An 18,839-nucleotide genomic window follows, 5' to 3' on the forward strand; every position below is an offset into this window, starting at 1 on the left:
CAGATAAAGGAAAACTAAAATCATTTGTTATGGGCACATCCCCTAAAAGGATTGGTAAAGGAAATTCTCTGGACAGAAAGGAAACAATGAAAGAAGGAATTTTGGAATAACAGGAAGAGAGAACGTGATAAGCAAAAATATGGATAACTATAATAGACTTTCCTCAAAAACCACAAACTACCAAAACTCAGCCAAGATGAGATAGATAACCTGCATGGTCATATATCCATTAAATAAACCAAATTGGTAATTTGAAAGATCTTGGGAAAGAAATCTCAGCCCAAATGATTTCACTGGAGAATTCTACCATACATGTAAAGAAGCATTAACACCAAATCTACACAATCTCTTCCAGAAAATATGAGAAGGAAATGACTTCCCAATTCATTTTATCAAGCTAGTTTTGCACTAATAACAAAATCAGACAACGGCAGTGCCAAAAAAGAAACTACAGACCAGTATCACTCATGAGTATAGACGTAAAAGTCCTCAATAAAATGTGAGCAAATAAAATTCAGCAATATTTAGAAAGAATTATATACATCATGACCAAGTAGAGTTTATTCCAGGGATGCAAGGCTGGCTCATTATTAGAGAATCAGTCAACATATCCTAACAGGCTAAAGAAGAAAAATCACGTGATCATATCAATTGACACAAAAAACATTTGACAACATTCAGTGGCCATCCATGATAAGAACTCAGAAAAAAGAGGAATAGAGAAGAACTTCCTCAGTTTGAAATTTGAGTAGCCACCCCAAAAAACCTACAGCTAACGTTATAATGGTGAAAGACTGAACGCGTTCCCTAAGATTGGGAACAAGGCAAGGATGTCCATTTTCACCACAATGATGCAGATTTTAGCCAGTCTAGTCAGGCAAGAAAAGGAAATAAAAGACATACATATTGGAGAGCAATAAATAAAATGTCCCTATTTGTAGATGACATGATTGTCTATGTAGAAAACCATAAAAAATCTACCCCCCCCCAAAAAATCTCCTTGAACAAGTGAGTTCAGCAGGGTCACAGGATGTTAAGATCGGCATGTAAAAATCCATTGTATTTCTGTCTACCAGAATGAACACGAGGATACTGAAATTAAAAATACCTCGCCATTTACAGTTGCTCAAAAAAAACCCTGAGAAATAGGTGGAAATGTAATAAAACATGATAGGAGTTATATGCTGAAAACCACAAAAACACTGGTGAAGAAGTCAAAGAAGATCTAAGTAAATGGAGAGATACACTGTTTTCATGGGTTGAAAAAGTAAAGATGTCATTTCTCCCCAAATTGTCATATAAGTTTAACACAATTGATATTAAAATCCCAACAAGATTTTTTTATAAATATAGAAAAGACTATTATTCTAAAACATATGGCAAGACAAAAGAACTATAGTAGGGAAAGCAATTAGGAAAAAATAAAAAAGTGGGAGGAATCAGTCTACCTGCTCTCAAGACTTATTACAAAGCTACAGAAATCAAGATTATGTGATATTGGTGGAGGGATAGATGCATAGATCAATGGAACAGAATCGAGAACCCAGAAAGAGACCTACACAAATAAGCACAGTTGATTCTTTACAAAGGCACAGGGGGGAACTCAGTGGAGGGAAGAGAGCCTCTTCTGCACTGGATTCGATAGCAGTTGGACACCCAGAGGCAGAGAAAATGAACCTTGGCCTAAGTCTCACACTTTGTATAAAAATTAACTCAAAGTGGATCACAGACTTAAATGTAAAACATATAACTATAAAACTTTCAGAAAAAAAATATAGAAGAGAATCTTTGGGATCTAGGACTGGGCAAAGAATTCCTAGACTTGACACCAAAAGCATGATCCATAAAGGGGGAAAAAAAAGATCAGTTGGACCAATCAAAGTTAAAAAGCTTAAAACATTTGTAAAAGTATGATCTGCTGAGGTCTTGGCATGGTACATGAGCACTGGACTGTGTGTGAGGGTTTTCTGTCAATGAAGGGTGCACTCCTGGATCACCCCACTCTCTTGCAAGATAAGCTTCCTTAGCTTCCATCCTACAGGCTACCTGGGCACCATCTCAAACAGAACTCAAAATGTTGTGTAGCCAAAGGGCCTGAGGACTGGATTTTATTAAAAAAAATTTTTTTTTAAACAATTTGAAACTTTTTGCGGTTAAGAGGATGAAAGACAAGACACTTATACGTTGCTGATGGGAATGTAAAATGCTACAGCCACTCTGGAGCACAGTTTGACAGTGTTAAAAAGAACTAAACATGCAACTACTACATGACCCAGCAATTGCACTCCTTGGCATTTACCCAGAGGGATGAAAACTTATGTCCACACACACAACCCTGTGCATGAATGTTTATAGCAACTTTATCAGTAATAGACAGCTGGAAACAACCCAGATGTCCTTCACTTGGTGAATGGTTAAACAGTGGTGCATTCATATCATGGACTATTACTCAGTGATAAAAAGAACAAGCTACTGATACATGCAAAAACCTGGATGAAATTACAGAGAATTATGCTTAGTGGAAAAAAGCTAATCCCCAAAGTTTACATAATGTGTGATTCCATTTATATGCCATTTTAGAAATGATAAAATTATAGAGATGAAGAACAGATTAGTACTCTGAGAGGTTACAGAGTAGTACTCTGAGGGGGTAGCTATGAAAGGGCAACACGAGGGTTCCCTATGGCATAGAAATGTTCTGTATCTTGACTTTGTCAAGGTTAGTTCCCTTGTCGTGATGTTGTACTCGAGTTTTGTAGGATGTATCCATTTGGGGAACTGGGTAATGGGCATTATTATCTCTTACACCTGTATGTGAATCTATCTCAAATTAATTTGCTCAATCATCTTAATTAAAAGTTTAATTAAAAATAATAAGGCAATTTAAAAACATTTCAAGTAATAAAAAAGTCATCTTTAGGGAATTCCCTGGTGGTCCAGTGGTTAGGACTCTGGTGCTTTCACTGTGGTGGCCCGGGTTCAGTCCCTGGTCAGGGAACTAAGATCCTGAAAGCTGCATGGTACGGCCAAGACAAAAAACAAAAAATGCTCTTTAATAAAAAATGAGCCATTCTCTGCACTTCATTCGTCTTCCCCCTCAAGGCAAGCCCCACTGCTACTAGTCACCACGTCATTTTCACAGTTGTACAGCCTTTTGACCTAAGTGCTCTGAATATTTCAGAATTGGATGTTGCTTAAAGAACAAGGACAAAATTAGGGGTTTTGACCTGTTTGATTATCCTCATCACAGTTTGTCGCCGTCTCCCATGTGACAGTGGCAGAGCTGGGTCCCATCTCTCAGTTCCCTGAAGGAGACATGATGGGTGATAGCCTGTGTTGGGGCCTGGCCCAGCTTGTAATATGCTTGTGTAAACCTGTGACAGGAATCGAGCTCACTGGAAACATGGTGAAGCAGCCGGCCAAGTTCACTGTGGACACCATCAGTGCCGGGCAAGGAGACGTGATGGTGTTTGTCGAGGACCCAGAAGGGAACAAAGAGGAGGTATGTTGGAGGATGCTGCCTTCCCTGTCAGCATCCCATGGAGCTTTTGGAGTTTGTAACAGGCCCAGGGACTGTGCCTCCATTTTCCTCATGAAAGCTCACCACAAAAGCTGTTTTTTACCAAAAGGATCCTGAGACTTACAGAGGTTAAAGTAACTTGCCCAAGGGTTGTGCCTTGAAAAATCATATAAATTCATACATAGGGACACAATTTTTAATATAATGAAATAAAGTATCCTTTATTTTATAAAGGATTTAGCTGTTGGTACTGATAAAATACAATACAGCAACAATACTGATTCTCTACTCTTTTCCCATGCCGACCATCCTCTGGTTCCTCCCTCAGGGCCTTTGCACATAACTGTTTCTTCTGTCTACTTACCTTCTTAAGACTATATTTTATTCCTAGTGCTTAGCACCATCTGAACTTCTAAGTTTACCGGCATATTGTCTGTTTCTCCCACTGGGTAGGAATTGTGCCTGATTTGTTTTATTTTTGGTACCTGACACTGGGCCTGGCATTTCATAAGTTCTTAATAACTAGTGGGCCAATAAAGGTTTAAATTAATTGCTTCATAGTCTCTCTCATCTGGAGAGGTACAGCCAGGAGACATTGGAGAATCCTGACCGCATTATTCCTTTGTGCTGTGTGGTTTTGTTTCTGTGACTTCAGGCTGCTTCCCTCCTGGGGCATCCTGCAGGAGTGGTGGGGCAGAAAATAGCCAAGGCAGATTCCTGGCTTGGCACCTTGCTGCAGGACCTTGGCTGGCATAGCATGCTTTCACTCACACCCGGCACCTTCTCTAACTGTTGCTCATCTTCCGTCCTAGGCACAAGTGACCCCTGACAGCGATAAGAACAAGACATACTCTGTGGAGTATCTGCCCAAGGTCACCGGACTGCACAAAGTAAGATAAGACGTCATGGCCTTTGCTCGGACTGCCCTTCTGGGCCTGCTTCGTTATATGTGGAAGAAGAGTGGTTTTCTTAAGTTCACTTCTGATTTTCCTTTCTGTTTATAAAAGTATCCACGTTCATTGTAGAAAATTTGGGGTCCCTCTGAATCAGACTTGAGACATTAGTTACTACCTGCAGATTGGTTGAATTCCACTAAGTTCTTTGCAATGTCATAAGATTTTTCTGACTCCACCTAGGTAACTGATAATTGTAGCTGCAAGCCTGGAGTGTAAATGCTAAGCTGTGGGTTCTTTGTCTTTAATGCTTCCTTAAGTATCCTTCTTCACGGTGCTCTGCAGTCTCTGTCAACATCGAAGCCTGGGTGCAGAGAAGGCCAGATGACTATGGTGGAGGCCAGTGGCCCACCCAACCTGATAACCCTTAAAATTTAAAAGATGAGAACTTTGACTCAAAGTTTAGATGGAAATCTGTACTGTGTCTCAAATCCATGTATCTGAAAATGATCTTGGTCCCTGGAAAAATACTTTGACTCTTAGGTTTGAAATCCTAGAACTGTGCATTATATTAGTGCTACATTTTCCAAGTAGACCCAGTCTTCCCAATTACTGGGTCCTTGAGTATGGCAATGAGGTCTCACTTGCAGCTGCCTTAAGAGTCCATTGTCTAGAGATTGAAGTATAAGTATTTGTGTATATCCTACTATAGAGGCTAATTTAGGTATGTCTGATGTGTTTGGATTTGCTAAAGGCATGATGTCCCAGGCCCAGCTGTGTGACTGGTGGAGCCAGATGGGAGTCCCATTGAGGCCACTTCCCCAGGGCTCCTGGTTCCCACACCTTTGTGTGTATGATCGGGAGGATGAATGAGAAGGCTCTCGGTGTATGTGGCTTGATACAGTGTTCTCGCTGAGCAGGAAGAACTGATGATGTCTCACCTGCCTGTCACTTGTAGGTCACAGTCCTCTTTGCAGGACAGCACATCTCCAAGAGCCCATTCGAAGTAAATGTCGACAAGGCCCAGGGAGACGCCAGTAAAGTCACTGCGAAAGGTCCAGGCTTGGAAGCTGCTGGGAACATCGCCAATAAGCCCACCTACTTTGACATCTACACAGCAGGTAACACCTCTCCTCTTGAAAAGCCTGAGATAATCCTCAGGAACCTGAAGGCTTGGGATGCCTGACATTTTGTCTTTTAAATTGAAGAACCAACAACAAAAACAGCTTTTTCAAATGTGTTGGTTATATTCTTAGATTTTTCAAAATCAGCTTTTCTTCTCTAAAATCTCATACTCAAGCTTAACTTTGATTATTATTAATAATTTCTGTATACATTTCTGACTTGGCTAAATAAATATTCCAAAGAACTAAGGTTTACGATTCATCTACTAGACTAAATTCTATGCAAGGTCCTGGGTGGGGGCTGGTAAGAAAGGGAATGAATAAACCACAATTCTTGAATTGTCAGCTTTCTTTTCAGTGTAGAAAATAGAGAATGGGAGAAAAGGAAAGTTGGCTATGACCCTCCTCCCCTCCGCTGGGAAACAGGTCCAGGTGTGAACCTTCTGAGTACCTCTCTGTCTTCTGCAGTTTGCATTTTCTACCTACTTTTGCCCTCATCAGCAGGGAGCTTTCTAGAGGGTGATTTGGGCTCGTGGAATGTTCTCTATCTCCCAGGTGCTGGTGTGGGTGACATTGGTGTGGTGGTGGAAGATCCCCAGGGGAAGAACACCGTGGAGTTGCTCGTGGAAGACAGAGGAAACCAGGTGTATCGATGTGTGTACAAACCAGTGCAGCCTGGACCCCATGTGGTCAAGATCTCCTTTGCTGGGGACACCATTCCCAAGAGTCCCTTCGTTGTACAGGTCGGGGAAGGTGAGTGCCAGGGGAGCTGACCACATCTGCTTCTGGCATTCAGGCTAGCTGTGCATGACTGGGCTGTGAGGCCACAAGAATGGTCAGGGCCCAAAACTGGACTCAGGCCTGTCCCTTTGCTGCCAGGGCCCCTTTGGCAGGAAGTAGCCTCAAGACATTAATACTAGTATCTACTTTGTCCTCAAGATATTAATACTATTATCTTCCTATGAGCCGTGTAGTGACCTAAGTGCTTTATATATTACCTTATTTAGTCTGCCCCCAAACACTCATACTAGGATTCCTGATCCTCACTGAGAGATACAGGACTGGAGCTGTTTGAGGGGGTAGCGCTTGTGGCTGATGTTAACAGCAGTGGCATTGCTGGTGCCCTGCAGCCTCCTTTACTGGCTGTTAGGCACTGAGCACACTTGCATCTAATCATGACACCAGCTAGTGTGTTGCAGGGGCTATTGTTATCCCCAGTTTGCAGGCGGAGACACAAGGCTTAGGTATCATAAGGTATCAGTGACTATGGAGTAGCCCTCAGTAGGAATAGAACCATGGTCTCTGTCAACCCCTTAACCATGCTGTTAAACTTCCTCTGCAGCCAGAAGCCTGCATTTTTCTCTAATGTTAGACTGTTTCCTTCTGACTTTGTTACTCTTTTTTCCCCCCCCCAACTCTGCTACCTTTTCTAACCAATACTTGCCTCTCCCTGTTCTGTCCTCTGCATCTGCACCTGCAGACCTGGCTTCCTCTTCTGAATCCTGCCTCTGGGCCAGCCTGGACTCCGAAGCTGTTGGCTTCCTAGTTGAAAGCACTGGGCCAGAGGCATCTCGCTTGGTAAGGGCTGGTTGGTGGGGCTTCCATTGCCAGTTCTTTGTGCTGCCTGCAGTGGTCAACTGGACCTGTGCTGTTTGTGACTTCGGGAAATTATAGTGCAGGTGTTAGTACCACTTGTCCAGCCAGACCCCAAACCCACTCTCTAATTACATTTAAACATCACTAAGACATCTCAAGATAGTGGGAAATCAGGTGGTTGCCTTCAAGCTCTTTAGTTCCATTTAGTGTTTATATAAACTGAGCAGTTATCCTTTTGATGTTGAGACTGTTGCCCATGTTCAGAATTTCCATGAGTTGTTGTTGTTGTTGTTGTTTTTAAAGACACATTTAAACCCTCCAAGGGAAGTCCTATCATCCTGTTGTGACTTATTTCTGGTATGACCAACTTTTCTCCCCTTGACAAAGAAAAAAAAAACCAACCCAATGTATTCAGGAGCAGAATTCCCTTTGACATAGTGCAAGAAAGAATTTTGAACAGCTTTCCTAGTTCTAATGGTGTTTTCTGACTTCCTCTCACTCATGGACTACCTTTTTCATTTCTGGCATATCCATCTGTCACTTGTATTAGTTAGTATTTAATTAATAGTTTTTTTTGTGTTTTTTTTTTTTTGCGGTACGCGGGCCTCTCACTGTTGTGGCCTCTCCCTTTGTGGAGCACAGGCTCCGGACGCGAAGGCTCAGCAGCCATGGCTCACGGGCCCAGCTGCTCCGCGGCATGTGGGATCCTCCCGGCCCGGGGCATGAACCCGTGTCCCCTGCATCGGCAGGTGGACTCTCAACCACTGCCCCACCAGGGAAGCCCAATAGTTTTTCTTTTGATGTACTATCCCTTCCTCCACTTAAATGATTTTAAGAAAAAAGAAGCTTTATATCACTTTTACAATGGAAAACCAATAACCTTATGCTCATCCATGAACCACATAAAAGCATCTCTACTCCAAGGGCGTGTGTATGTCTCTTTGGGAATGTCCACCTGAGGACATTGCAGGGAGGAGGAGCCAGAGGAGGAACTGTCTTCCTTCTGTAGAGGAAAGAGTCTTGTCTTCTGGAGTTTGTGACCCCCCTAGTGTATAGAGAGCTGTCAGATATGCAGTGTCAGATTTGGAAAGGAACAATGTGACATTTTACCCATTAATCTCCCATTTTTATATTCGATGAGAAGGTTGCTCATGTTGTCAAAAAAGTCCTAGGGCACAAGGATGTCTTTTGTCGACCTTCTGACAAACCCCATGGAACAGTTTTGTGGAACTCTTATGTAAGGAATGTTAGAAGCTACCTTTGTACTTAATTTTTAGACTTAACAGCTTTGGGTTTTTTAACCAGAGCTAGAATTCAAGTGGAGAGTGGTGTTTATTCCTAATTATTGCATTTATAGCTGCCCACACTCCGAGGACCTTGTAACAGACAGCACTAAAATGTTTGTCTGCCTTGGCTGAGGTGGGGTTGATCTGGTCTTTTTTTGAGCTATCCTCTGGCTCTTCCTGCGGAAGACAACAATTTAGACTTAGAAATGGCTGATCTAAAGTTTGGAACAAGGTCAGATGTTTTCAAGTGCTACATTTTCCAGGTAGACCCAGTCTTCCCAATTACTGGGCCCTTGAGTATGGCAGTGAGGTTTGAACAATGTCCAGCCCTAGGTCTTAACTCTCTTTCACCACCAAGAGGAAAAACGCCAGAATTCAGCCACTACCAGGAGCCCGGCAGATCCACGCTGTGCTCTCCTGCTTTCTTTGCCAAAGTAATTTTTCCCCAGTCCCTGTGCAGTGTGGCTGGACAAAGTTATGTTGTGTCTTTATTTGCTAGCCTGGTGTGCTCCCTGAATGGGACCCCTGGTCTCAGACAGCTGCTGCATACTCTTTGTGTAAAGCAAACATTTTCTTGGCGGGTGGCTCAAAGTTACCTTGGCTTGCTCAACTCGGACTAAAGAATGAAAGGTTGAATTGATGTTGAAACTGTGCTTGCAGCCTGTAATCCAAATGCCTGCCGGGCCAGTGGCCGAGGCCTACAGCCAAAAGGCATTCGCATCCGAGAAACTGCAGACTTCAAGGTTGACACCAAAGCTGCTGGAAGTGGAGAGCTCGGCGTAACCGTAAAGGGTCCTAGTAAGTGCTCCTTTGTTTCCCCATCTCAGGTATGCTTTCGGCCAGCTTTGCAGCCATGGATCATTGCACAGCCAGTTCTGATCAGTTTATCCCAGAGAGCTATGTCGAAGATTTGAGGCTCTCAGGGCTCCATGCAGAAGGAAACAGTGATCATTTAATAATGTCTGCCCTGGTTGTGGGAACAGTGGTGGCTTTTGACAGCCTCATGTTATTTTAAGGCTTCTGGGAATAGAAATAAATAATGGAGTTAGAACAGCAACATGAAGTGGCCCCTTTTTTTTTCTTTGAGGAAACCTAGGCTCAGAGAGGAAGGGTCTTGACCAAGGTCACATAGCTTGTAAGCGTCTGAGCTGGAATTCAAGCCCAGTTTCCAAAGCCAGTAATTTTCCCTCTACAGGTTACATTTTATAGACGATGAAATGATGTCAGGTACCTAATTACTATGATCATTGCTTACAGAAGGAGAATAATTCCCTAAGATAAAGTTTTCTTTGTAGATAAATGCCATTTGTGGAAGAGTGCCTTGCACCCTGCAACTCATTCTTGCTCTGTCTTGGGAAAGGAGACAGAAAGCAGGAAGACGGGTATCTACTCCATCCTCCAGTTTTCCCCCAGATCAGAGAAGCAGCTCGGCATTTCTAGTTGCAGGTGCAGCAGCCTTGGCAGTTTCACTTCCAAGCTTTGTGGAATCTTGAGCTTTCTGCTCCAGGACTGCTCTCACCCTTTGTGTTCCTAACAGCCTAGGGCAGGAGTGTTCTGAGCTCCAGAAAGTTAATGTTTGATCTCAGAGCACTGAGCTTTGGGGCAGGCAGTGCCCTGAGGGCAGCCAAGGTTCTAGACTGCCCAGACCTGGTGTCAGGCTGCTCTGGGGCTGCCCCTCCTCTTGGCTTGTTGCTACAGGGACTGAGGAGGCGTGTTTTTTTCTGACCTTGGATTCTTGCTTTACTAAATGGCTTTCCCAGCCAAACCTCAGGGCTCAACATAAAACAAGTTCCTGCCTGATGGCTCAGTCTGGAGTTTGTCGGGTAGCCTCTAAAACCTGTCCTCTTGGAGACAGCATATAAGAGCTTTCTCGCTTTCATTATCTGGCTTTAGTTGAAAAGGATATACTGGGATACTAACCTCAGCCTCATGCCAAATACTTGTAAGGGTTCGCTCCCTCTCCAATTTTTGTGGGCGGCTAAAATGGGTGGCTTCTTTCTTTTTTGGCTGTGTGAAGCCGTGTGCGGGCTTTCTGTAGTTGCGGTGAGTGGGGTCTACTCTTCGTTGTGGGGCGTGGGTTTCTCATTGCAGTGGCTTCTCTTGTTGCAGAGCACAGATACTAGGTGTGTGGGCTTCAGTAGTTGCAGCATGTGGGCTCCGTTGTGGCATGTGGGCTTCAGTAGTTGTGGCGTGTGGGCTCAGTAGTTGTGGCTCACAGGCTCTAGAGCACAGGCCCAGTCGTTGTGGCACACAGGCTTAGTTGCTCCACGGCATGTGGGATCTTCCCAGACCGGGGCTCGAACCTGTGTCCCCTGCACCGGCAGGTGGATTCTTAATCACTGTGCCACCAGGGAAGCCCCCTGGATATCACTGTCTTTCTGTTCTTGTCTTGCGGATTCTTGTTCTGAGCCTAGGATTGCATTGGAAAGATGGTGTGCTTCCTTCCCACAGAGGGTCTGGAGGAGCTGGTGAAACAGAAAGGCTTTCTGGATGGAGTGTATGCATTTGAGTATTACCCCAGCACCCCGGGGAAATATAGCATCGCCATCACATGGGGGGGACACCACATTCCAAAGAGGTGAGTCTCCAGCTGGAGTTGCGTCTTCTCCAGAGGCATGCTTGGCCCAGGGCAGACTCATGGTGGCGGCTTCCTGGGCTGCAGGAGGGAAAGAGAGCTGCTTTGTTGAAAGCTTTTTTTTTTTTCTTTTTTCTTTTTTCAGAGCAGCACACAGACATTTGGCCTGTTCTCAAAAGCAGCAGAAAGTCGCTGTGGTTTCAGCTGCCTTGCTTTAAATCAAATGCTGTCGGTTTGGGGCTGGTGGGAGGCAGAGGCCAGAAGGAACAGTAATACAGAGCAAATGGGCTGTGTGTCTATATCCCTTATATATACTGAGATTCTCCTTCATTCACTGTGTGCCTCTGTTCAGGAATGCCATGGATAAAATGGCAAAATCTGCTATGGTTTACATTAAAATCCTCTGCGTGAGTGTGGTCAGGAGCTGAGGGACACAGTCTACAGCTTCGCCTTGTTGGCTTCAGTTTCTTCCCTGCATTCACATACTTTCCAGCTTTCCTGGGGACAACTTTAAACTCTGAATAAATTCAGTTTACCTTGAGAAATATCTGGGCATATTATAAGTTTCTGAGAATCTAAGCAAACTTTTAAAAATCTCCTGTGACAAAGTTAAAGCACATTCATTCATGTATGAGATAAAGACTAGTCAACTTAGTTTTCTTGTTATAGCATAAGCAGCAGATAGAAACGTATGCATTCTCATAGCCTTCCCGGGCTCACAGTCTGGTAAGCCCTGTACACAAAAGGTAAATGACCAGGATAGTGCAAGGTGGTGTGGCTTGAAGCAGCCCCATTACGTGATATTGTTGACATAACAATGGTGGGGGAACCTGCTTGGCTGGAGGAAGGGCTTGGCTGGAGATTGGGACTGCAGGGAATAGTATCAGGCCAGTGGAAAGAATATGTGTAAAGAGCTTATAGCTGTATGTAACCCCTTCTTTGCTCCTCTTTAATGCCTCCTCTGTTCCTTTTCTTCTAGCCCCTTTGAAGTTCAAGTTGGCCCTGAAGCAGGCTTGCAGAAAGTCCGTGCATGGGGCCCTGGCCTCCATGGCGGGATTGTTGGGCGGTCGGCGGACTTCGTGGTGGAGTCCGTTGGTTCTGAGGTGGGGTCTCTGGGTGAGTGGAAGCAGCTTTTGGTGAGCTGAGATTGCAGGGTACCTGGATTACGTGTCAGGCTGTGTGTTGAGGCCTCCTCTCAGCCTTACTACCCGGGGCTTCCTGGCCTCCTGACCATCTGAGGCCACCTCTGGATACTGCTCTGGAATTGCAGTTCCCATCTCCCCCTGACCTTCCAGTTGCCCTCTGCCTCTGGCACCAGCATTCATTCATCCACTACACCTTGAGGGCAGAGGCCTCTTATGGATGTTGTGCCTAAAACAGTGCCAGGAACATAGTAGGCACACGACAGATATTATTGACTGATCCTTAGTTTAGATCAGTGAATGAATTTTGCTGAAATTAGAAATTTGGGGAGTAAATACTCTTTGGAGCATAACTGAGCATATTTTAAGTAAACGTCTGATGTATATATGATCATTTTAGAACAATGGTCAGCACCTCTCTCTCTGTAAAGGACCAGATAGCAAACATATCAGTACTGCGGGTCATATTCTCTCTGTCGCAACTATATGACTCTGCCGTTGTAGCGTGAAAGCAGCCATAGAAAATCCGTAGGTGAGGGAGTATGGCTGTGTTCCTTATCTGCAAAAACAGGCAGTGGGTCAGATTTGGCCCAGCAGCCAAAGTTTGAGGACCTCTGTGTTAGCTAATAGAAATAAGCAAAGAGAGAAAAAGAGGAAATCACATTTAATTTTTCCTTTTAGAAAAATAAACATCTTAACATTGGGTTGGCCAAAAAGTTCTTTCAGGTTTTCTGTACGATGTTATGGAAAAACCCGAACGAAGTTTTTGGCCAACCCAGTATATCCTTGTAGACTAGAGGTAATATTAAGCCTTTAGGTATATCCTTGCAGACTTTTTCCCTGTACATAGGCATATAAATATTGATCTGCTGCAAAAATATCTGGGGGTAGCCTTTATATCTTTCTGCCTCAGGCAAATATAGGATATGTCTTGATTTCCCATGGCTTCTGTGGAATTACAGTGCATCAGTATAGCTACTGTTAGGCTCTCTAGTTATCTCCAGAGTTTTGCTATAAAAACAATGCTGAATATATATCCTTGTATCTCACTGTTTACACACATCCTTCAGATAAAAGTTACTTCCTTCAGATAAAAGCCCAGAAGTGGATTTGGTGGGGCAAAGGATGGGCATTGTTTTAAAGCTTTTGGCTTGTGTTGCCATATTGCCAACAGAAAGATTTGCTGGTTGACCTTCCAGCATGTTTAAAAAAAAAAAAAAGTATAAAATCCAACCTTCTGTCTCTAGTGAAGACTCAGTAGGCTTGGTTTTGTGGGAAAGGAACCTAAACAGATTTCAGTCTTCTGGCTAACACTTGGTTTTCAGGGAGGCAGAGGGAGTGGGTTAGTTGTAACCCAGACTAGATACCTTCCGCCATGTAACCAGGGGGATCCTCCCACCCTATCCCCCAGGGTTTGCCATTGAAGGCCCCTCCCAGGCAAAGATTGAGTATGATGACCAGAACGACGGATCGTGTGATGTCAAGTACTGGCCCAAGGAGCCCGGTGAATATGCCGTTCACATCATGTGTGATGATGAGGACATCAAAGACAGTCCCTACATGGCCTACATCCACCCCGCCTCGGGGGACTACAACCCGGATCTGGTGAATCAACCTGTCATGTTCTGTCCTCTCTTCTCTGGCTCCTGGCACTCCCCCCAGTGCCCACGGAGTTTCCTTGAGCAGCATGTGGAGAAATCGCAGAGAAGAGCCTTTGAGAGCTTAGGAAGGAAAAAGGCCTGAGTTAGAAACCTGGTAGTACCTCTTAGTACATTTGTTACATGGGGCATGTGACTTACCTCTCTGACTCTATCAAATGGGAATGATACGAGTGTCTGCTTCTTAGAGTTTCTGTCATGATTCAAGGAGGTAATGTGAATAAAGACAGCCCTTAGAACAGTGCCGGCCCACAGAGGGGGCTCCGTAAGCTGCTATTTTCTTGCAACCCCGAGCATCATATTTCAGTCTTGCCACTTGCTATAGTTATCATTTCAAGGTGATCCATAGATAGAGGTTTTTAAATTTTCCTCCCCAGCTCCCCTTCTCTTAAATTGGAGCAGTGTTTGCAAGAGCTTCTCTCAAACATTTAGCAAGCTGATTAGCATCAAGTCTGAGCCAGCCTGGCTGACAGGAGGAAGCCCTTGCCCCCGCCATGTGTGCTGCCTTTGGCCCACCTGGACAGCTGACTGTAGGGTGACATCAGTCCAGGCTGGCAGTTGCCTGTCTTTGGCCAACTGCTGGTCCTTTACTCTCTGGGGCTGCAAACTTTTGGAATGTTGTCAGTGGGAAAGGTTCTGAGCCCTCACAAAGCAGGAGCATTGAAACTGGGCATGGCTGGAGGTCCCTGCCCCGGTTACTGCACAGATTAAGGCAGGGAGCACGGGCCAGTTTGGGGCCTGGTTTTACAGACTTTTTCTCCTACATGTTTTTATTTTTAAGCTCCAGCCTACTTTAGCATTTTCCTTCCCATAACCATCCTATTATGTAGGTACTGTGAAGCCAGACACAGTTGTTTTCCTTTTCTCCCATTTCCTGGTCACCAGTCTTCTGATAGGAGCGTAGTTAGGGCATTACACAGAAGGAGAATCACTATTGGCCCTTTGCCCCAGGTTCAAGCATACGGGCCAGGTTTGGAGAAATCTGGGTGCATTGTCAACAATCTGGCCGAGTTCACCGTGGATCCTAAGGATGCCGGCAAAGCTCCCTTAAAGATATTTGCTCAGGTAAGTTTCTAGGGACGACCTGTGCAGGTAATTGTCAGGTAACAGGATCCATCCATGTAATGGCAAGTCGCTCAGTCCATCTGATCCTCAGTTTCCTCATCCACACTCTGCGAATAACAATGTTTATTTTGTAGGGTTTATGTGAGGACTAAATGAGATTCTAACAGGTAAAGCAAGGGGCAAATTTTTATGATTTGTGCTGTGTGGAAATGAGGCTTGATTGTTTCAGATTTCCCTGTAAATGTCCTTCAGTGTGGCTGAAGCTACCTAGGCTGTGATGGGAGGGTTTGTAAACAAGGGTTTATCAAATATATTTATCTAATTTAATTGAATTTGGCCCAAGGATTTAAATGCAGGAATTATAATTAAGAAGCACTGAGTGACCATGGCTTTCTTTTGGGACCGTTTTCTCTTAGTAATTAAAAATGCATAAATGCATGTAGTGTTTTATCACTTGTGTTCGTTGTATTGTGAGAACATGGCCTATCATAGGTGCTCCATGAAATTTTGTGGGATGAGTGAGCAGTGACTTCATTGTCTTGGGAGGCCACAGTGGATGGAGACAGTGTGAGGGTCAGCTCTGTTCTTAGCCTCTGCCCTTTTGCAGGACGGGGACGGCCAGCCCATTGACATCCAGATGAAGAGCCGGATGGATGGCACCTACGCTTGCTCGTACACCCCGGTTAAGCCCATCAAGCACACCATTGCCGTGGTCTGGGGAGGTGTCAACATCCCGCACAGCCCTTACAGGGTAGGTTGTGAGGTGAAACCTTGGTCGTGGTAATGAAAAAGCCCAGTCCTGAGGCCAGTCTGGACTCCATGCTTGATGGCCAAGGCAAATATATGGAAAGACCCATGCTTGGTGGGCCTTGGAAGATGGAGTGGCCCAAAGGGCCGAGTGCTGTAGATTGCCCAGAAGTATAACATTCTAACAACTGACAGTGTCTTTACTGGGTCCACGGGGAGAAGAATTTGATTACAGCTTTTCTCCCCGTCCTGTCTAGGTCAACATCAGGCAGGGTAGCCATCCCCAGAAGGTCAAAGTGTTTGGGCCAGGAGTGGAGAGAAGTGGACTGAAGGCACACGAGCCTACTCACTTCACAGTGGACTGTACCGAGGCTGGCGAAGGTGAGAGGGGGCTTCACCCAACTCAGTCCTTGTTGTTTCTTGGGGAAGGAAGTTCTCTTTGTAACATTTCATGGGTAATGAACTTTGAACCAGGAGATATTAATCCACCTGAATAGGTAATCGTTCATCTGATGAGCCTCTGTGTCAGTTCCGTGGTGATATCTTTGCTAATCCTCCATTCTCTCTGCAAAACCGTTATTTAAGCACCATCCCTTTCTCAGGTTTCTTACTGGAAACTTCCCAGTTGCTTTTCTGGGGTGTGAGCCTGAGCTGGAAGTGATTGCATGGGACATGCTGTTTCTCGTAAACCGGTGCTAATAAGCTGGTCTGTTCCAGGTGATGTCAGCGTTGGCATTAAGTGTGATGCCCGGGTGTTAAGTGACGATGAGGAAGACGTGGATTTTGACATTATTCACAACGCCAATGACACGTTTACTGTCAAATATGTGCCTCCTGCCGCCGGGCGATACACCATCAAAGTTCTCTTTGCCTCTCAGGTGTGTGTTTGGACTTGGGTTCTTTCCGGCCACCTGTGTTCATATTTCCTTTTTGCTTTTTTTAAGCAACAGGGAAGGTGTCTTGAGAACTCTGCCCAGTAGTTTCCCTCTCTGCTTCCTTAAAACCAAGAAGGAACAAACACACCCAGAACTAAAATTGTACCACTTTCTAACAAAAGTGGGGCCATGTAGTCAGTGGTTAAAAGCCAGACTCTAGAAAGAAATTGGATCATTACAAACTTTCATCCGGTTTTTGAATGAAACGTAATTCGTTTCTAGATGTGTTCTATACTTTCTCTGAAATGATGACCTTGGCCTCAGGCTTTAAACTTTTCTAGGGAGAGGGGTTTTGAATTTCAGATAGAATTCATATTTACATGTGATAATGAAGACAAGGAGGCGCAATACCCTAAAACAGGGAATAATGGAATCCTGGTGATTCAAATTCATCTTACGTAAAGATAGGGACCTCAGGAGAAAGTTCTGTGCCTTAAAGGTATTGGTCCTGAGTTGGCTTCATCCACTTAACCTGTTCTGCCTTTATTCTGAAAGATTCCTTTTGAAGAATTACAATCATTGCATTTATAATCAATTCCTTGCATTCCTCAAACCCTAGCTCTCTGTTGTCCCTGGAGGAATGTCCCTTTCCTTCCTCCGACCCCGTGTATTATTGTTTGGGGTTTTATTTTTGGTAGTATTTTGTATCCTAAGTACTCAGCATTTGGTGTTAAAGGCTGAGAGTTGTCAGAGTGGTTTGTGGAAACCCATCCTTTAGCTGTGATGTCAGGGATCCAGGTATTCATGAGTGACCACTGATGGCCCTTGCCTGATGCTAGCGCCTGAAGACTTGACCAGTGGTAATGGAAGTTGCTCACCATCTGCTAGAGTGGAAGTCATGCTGAGGTCTCCTCCTTTGCTTTGGGCAGAAGGCTAAGCTCAGGCAGTGGCTTCAGGGACTTTCCTACTGAGACAGTGTCTCTGCTACAGGAAATTCCCGCCAGCCCTTTCAGAGTCAAAGTCGACCCTTCCCACGACGCCAGCAAAGTGAAGGCAGAAGGCCCGGGGCTCAGCAAAGCAGGTAAGATGGCATGTGTGCATGAGGTCACCCTGGAGGCAATGGGCATGGTTGGTCCAGGGCCGTGAGTGACTTACCTCCCCCGGAGCAGGGCCTCTCTTGGGGCTCCAGTTCAGCAGGGACCCTGCTCAGCTGAGCCGCTGGCCCAGCGCCAGCCCCTGTCTCCACCTACTGCCTTGAGGAAGGAAGCTGGTGCTGATGAACCAGTCAGACTGGTGCTAAAAGTGAAACCCCTCCAGCTGGGCCTGTCTCCTCACTTCACTGTCCCCTCCCAGGTGTGGAAAACGGGAAACCGACCCACTTCACTGTCTACACCAAAGGGGCCGGAAAAGCCCCCCTCAACGTGCAGTTCAGCAGCCCCCTTCCTGGCGACGCCGTGAAGGATTTGGACATCATTGATAATTACGACTATTCCCACACCGTTAAATACACGCCCACCCAGCAGGTAGGGCCCCTCCCCACTCGGTGCTGGGCTGGGTCACTCTGGAAACCCAGGGGTAATCTGTGCTCTGAGCTGCGCTGCTCTGTGACAGGAGGAGACTCCCCCTTTCCTTCTGAACCCCTCCGGGAACGCTGACGAAAAGCCTGATGGGTTCTACCAGGTGGGCCTGGAAGATTCCCCAAGAACAAGCAGGAAGCTAGTTGTTCTTTCCCACCCCCATTTCCCACCTCCGTTCTTGGTTTTAGTGTTTTACTAATTACTCACAGGGAAACAATTGCCACGCCTTTGTCCTTGCTGGCCCTTTTGCCTTAGTTTACCCTTTTTACGAGGTGGTGCAGTGGGGTCTTTCTCAAAGAGCCTTTAGTCCCTCAAGCCCGAAATGGTACTTCAAGCACTAAATTATTCCCTTTTACAAAATACAGGAATACAGACAGGATTTTGTCATCCCAGCTGCTTTGCTCTGGTTGTTTTTAGGCAATAAGGGCCTAAAAATCTACCTCTCTGTATGAATTCATGTTTACTTATTTAAAATTTTGTTTTGATTCATGGCTACACGTCTAGGGTCTGGGGAGCTCCTATAGAAAAGCCTGGATTCTCCCATTTATGCATAGCGTTCTAAACAGTCACTCCCACCCCTCTCGTTTGTTGTTTAGAGTGAGGTTTACTGTTTTATTATTTGGGCAACTTGCAATTCTGCCTGTTTCTGTATGGCAAAGAAAACAGATTAAATCTCTACTCTTAGATTGTGAGTTTCCAAGGTTAGGATATCATGTTATATATATATCTTTTCCATTCAGAACAGCCCCAGGCAAGTAGAGCCTCAACTCACAAGCAGAAA

At 44.9% G+C, this 18,839-nt stretch overlaps 1 protein-coding gene across 3 annotated transcripts in view; it reads left to right on the forward strand.

The window, feature by feature from the left end:
- The window catches only part of FLNB (filamin B), a 135,808-nt gene that overhangs the window by 63,423 nt on the left and 53,546 nt on the right, over positions 1 to 18,839 (forward strand). For all 3 annotated transcript variants that reach the window (XM_060109288.1, XM_060109286.1, XM_060109287.1), the window contains exons 5-18: positions 3,384 to 3,502; positions 4,333 to 4,410; positions 5,372 to 5,534; positions 6,093 to 6,290; positions 9,080 to 9,217; positions 10,871 to 10,997; positions 11,974 to 12,110; positions 13,548 to 13,741; positions 14,746 to 14,859; positions 15,467 to 15,610; positions 15,864 to 15,987; positions 16,324 to 16,484; positions 17,472 to 17,562; positions 17,835 to 18,004. In XM_060109288.1, coding sequence (XP_059965271.1) covers positions 3,384 to 3,502; positions 4,333 to 4,410; positions 5,372 to 5,534; positions 6,093 to 6,290; positions 9,080 to 9,217; positions 10,871 to 10,997; positions 11,974 to 12,110; positions 13,548 to 13,741; positions 14,746 to 14,859; positions 15,467 to 15,610; positions 15,864 to 15,987; positions 16,324 to 16,484; positions 17,472 to 17,562; positions 17,835 to 18,004 — 1,958 coding nt within the window. The remainder of the gene's footprint in view (positions 1 to 3,383; positions 3,503 to 4,332; positions 4,411 to 5,371; positions 5,535 to 6,092; positions 6,291 to 9,079; positions 9,218 to 10,870; positions 10,998 to 11,973; positions 12,111 to 13,547; positions 13,742 to 14,745; positions 14,860 to 15,466; positions 15,611 to 15,863; positions 15,988 to 16,323; positions 16,485 to 17,471; positions 17,563 to 17,834; positions 18,005 to 18,839) is intronic.

This window comes from Mesoplodon densirostris, chromosome 10 (assembly GCF_025265405.1).
Source record: "Mesoplodon densirostris isolate mMesDen1 chromosome 10, mMesDen1 primary haplotype, whole genome shotgun sequence".
Classification (NCBI taxonomy): Eukaryota; Metazoa; Chordata; class Mammalia; order Artiodactyla; family Ziphiidae; genus Mesoplodon; species Mesoplodon densirostris.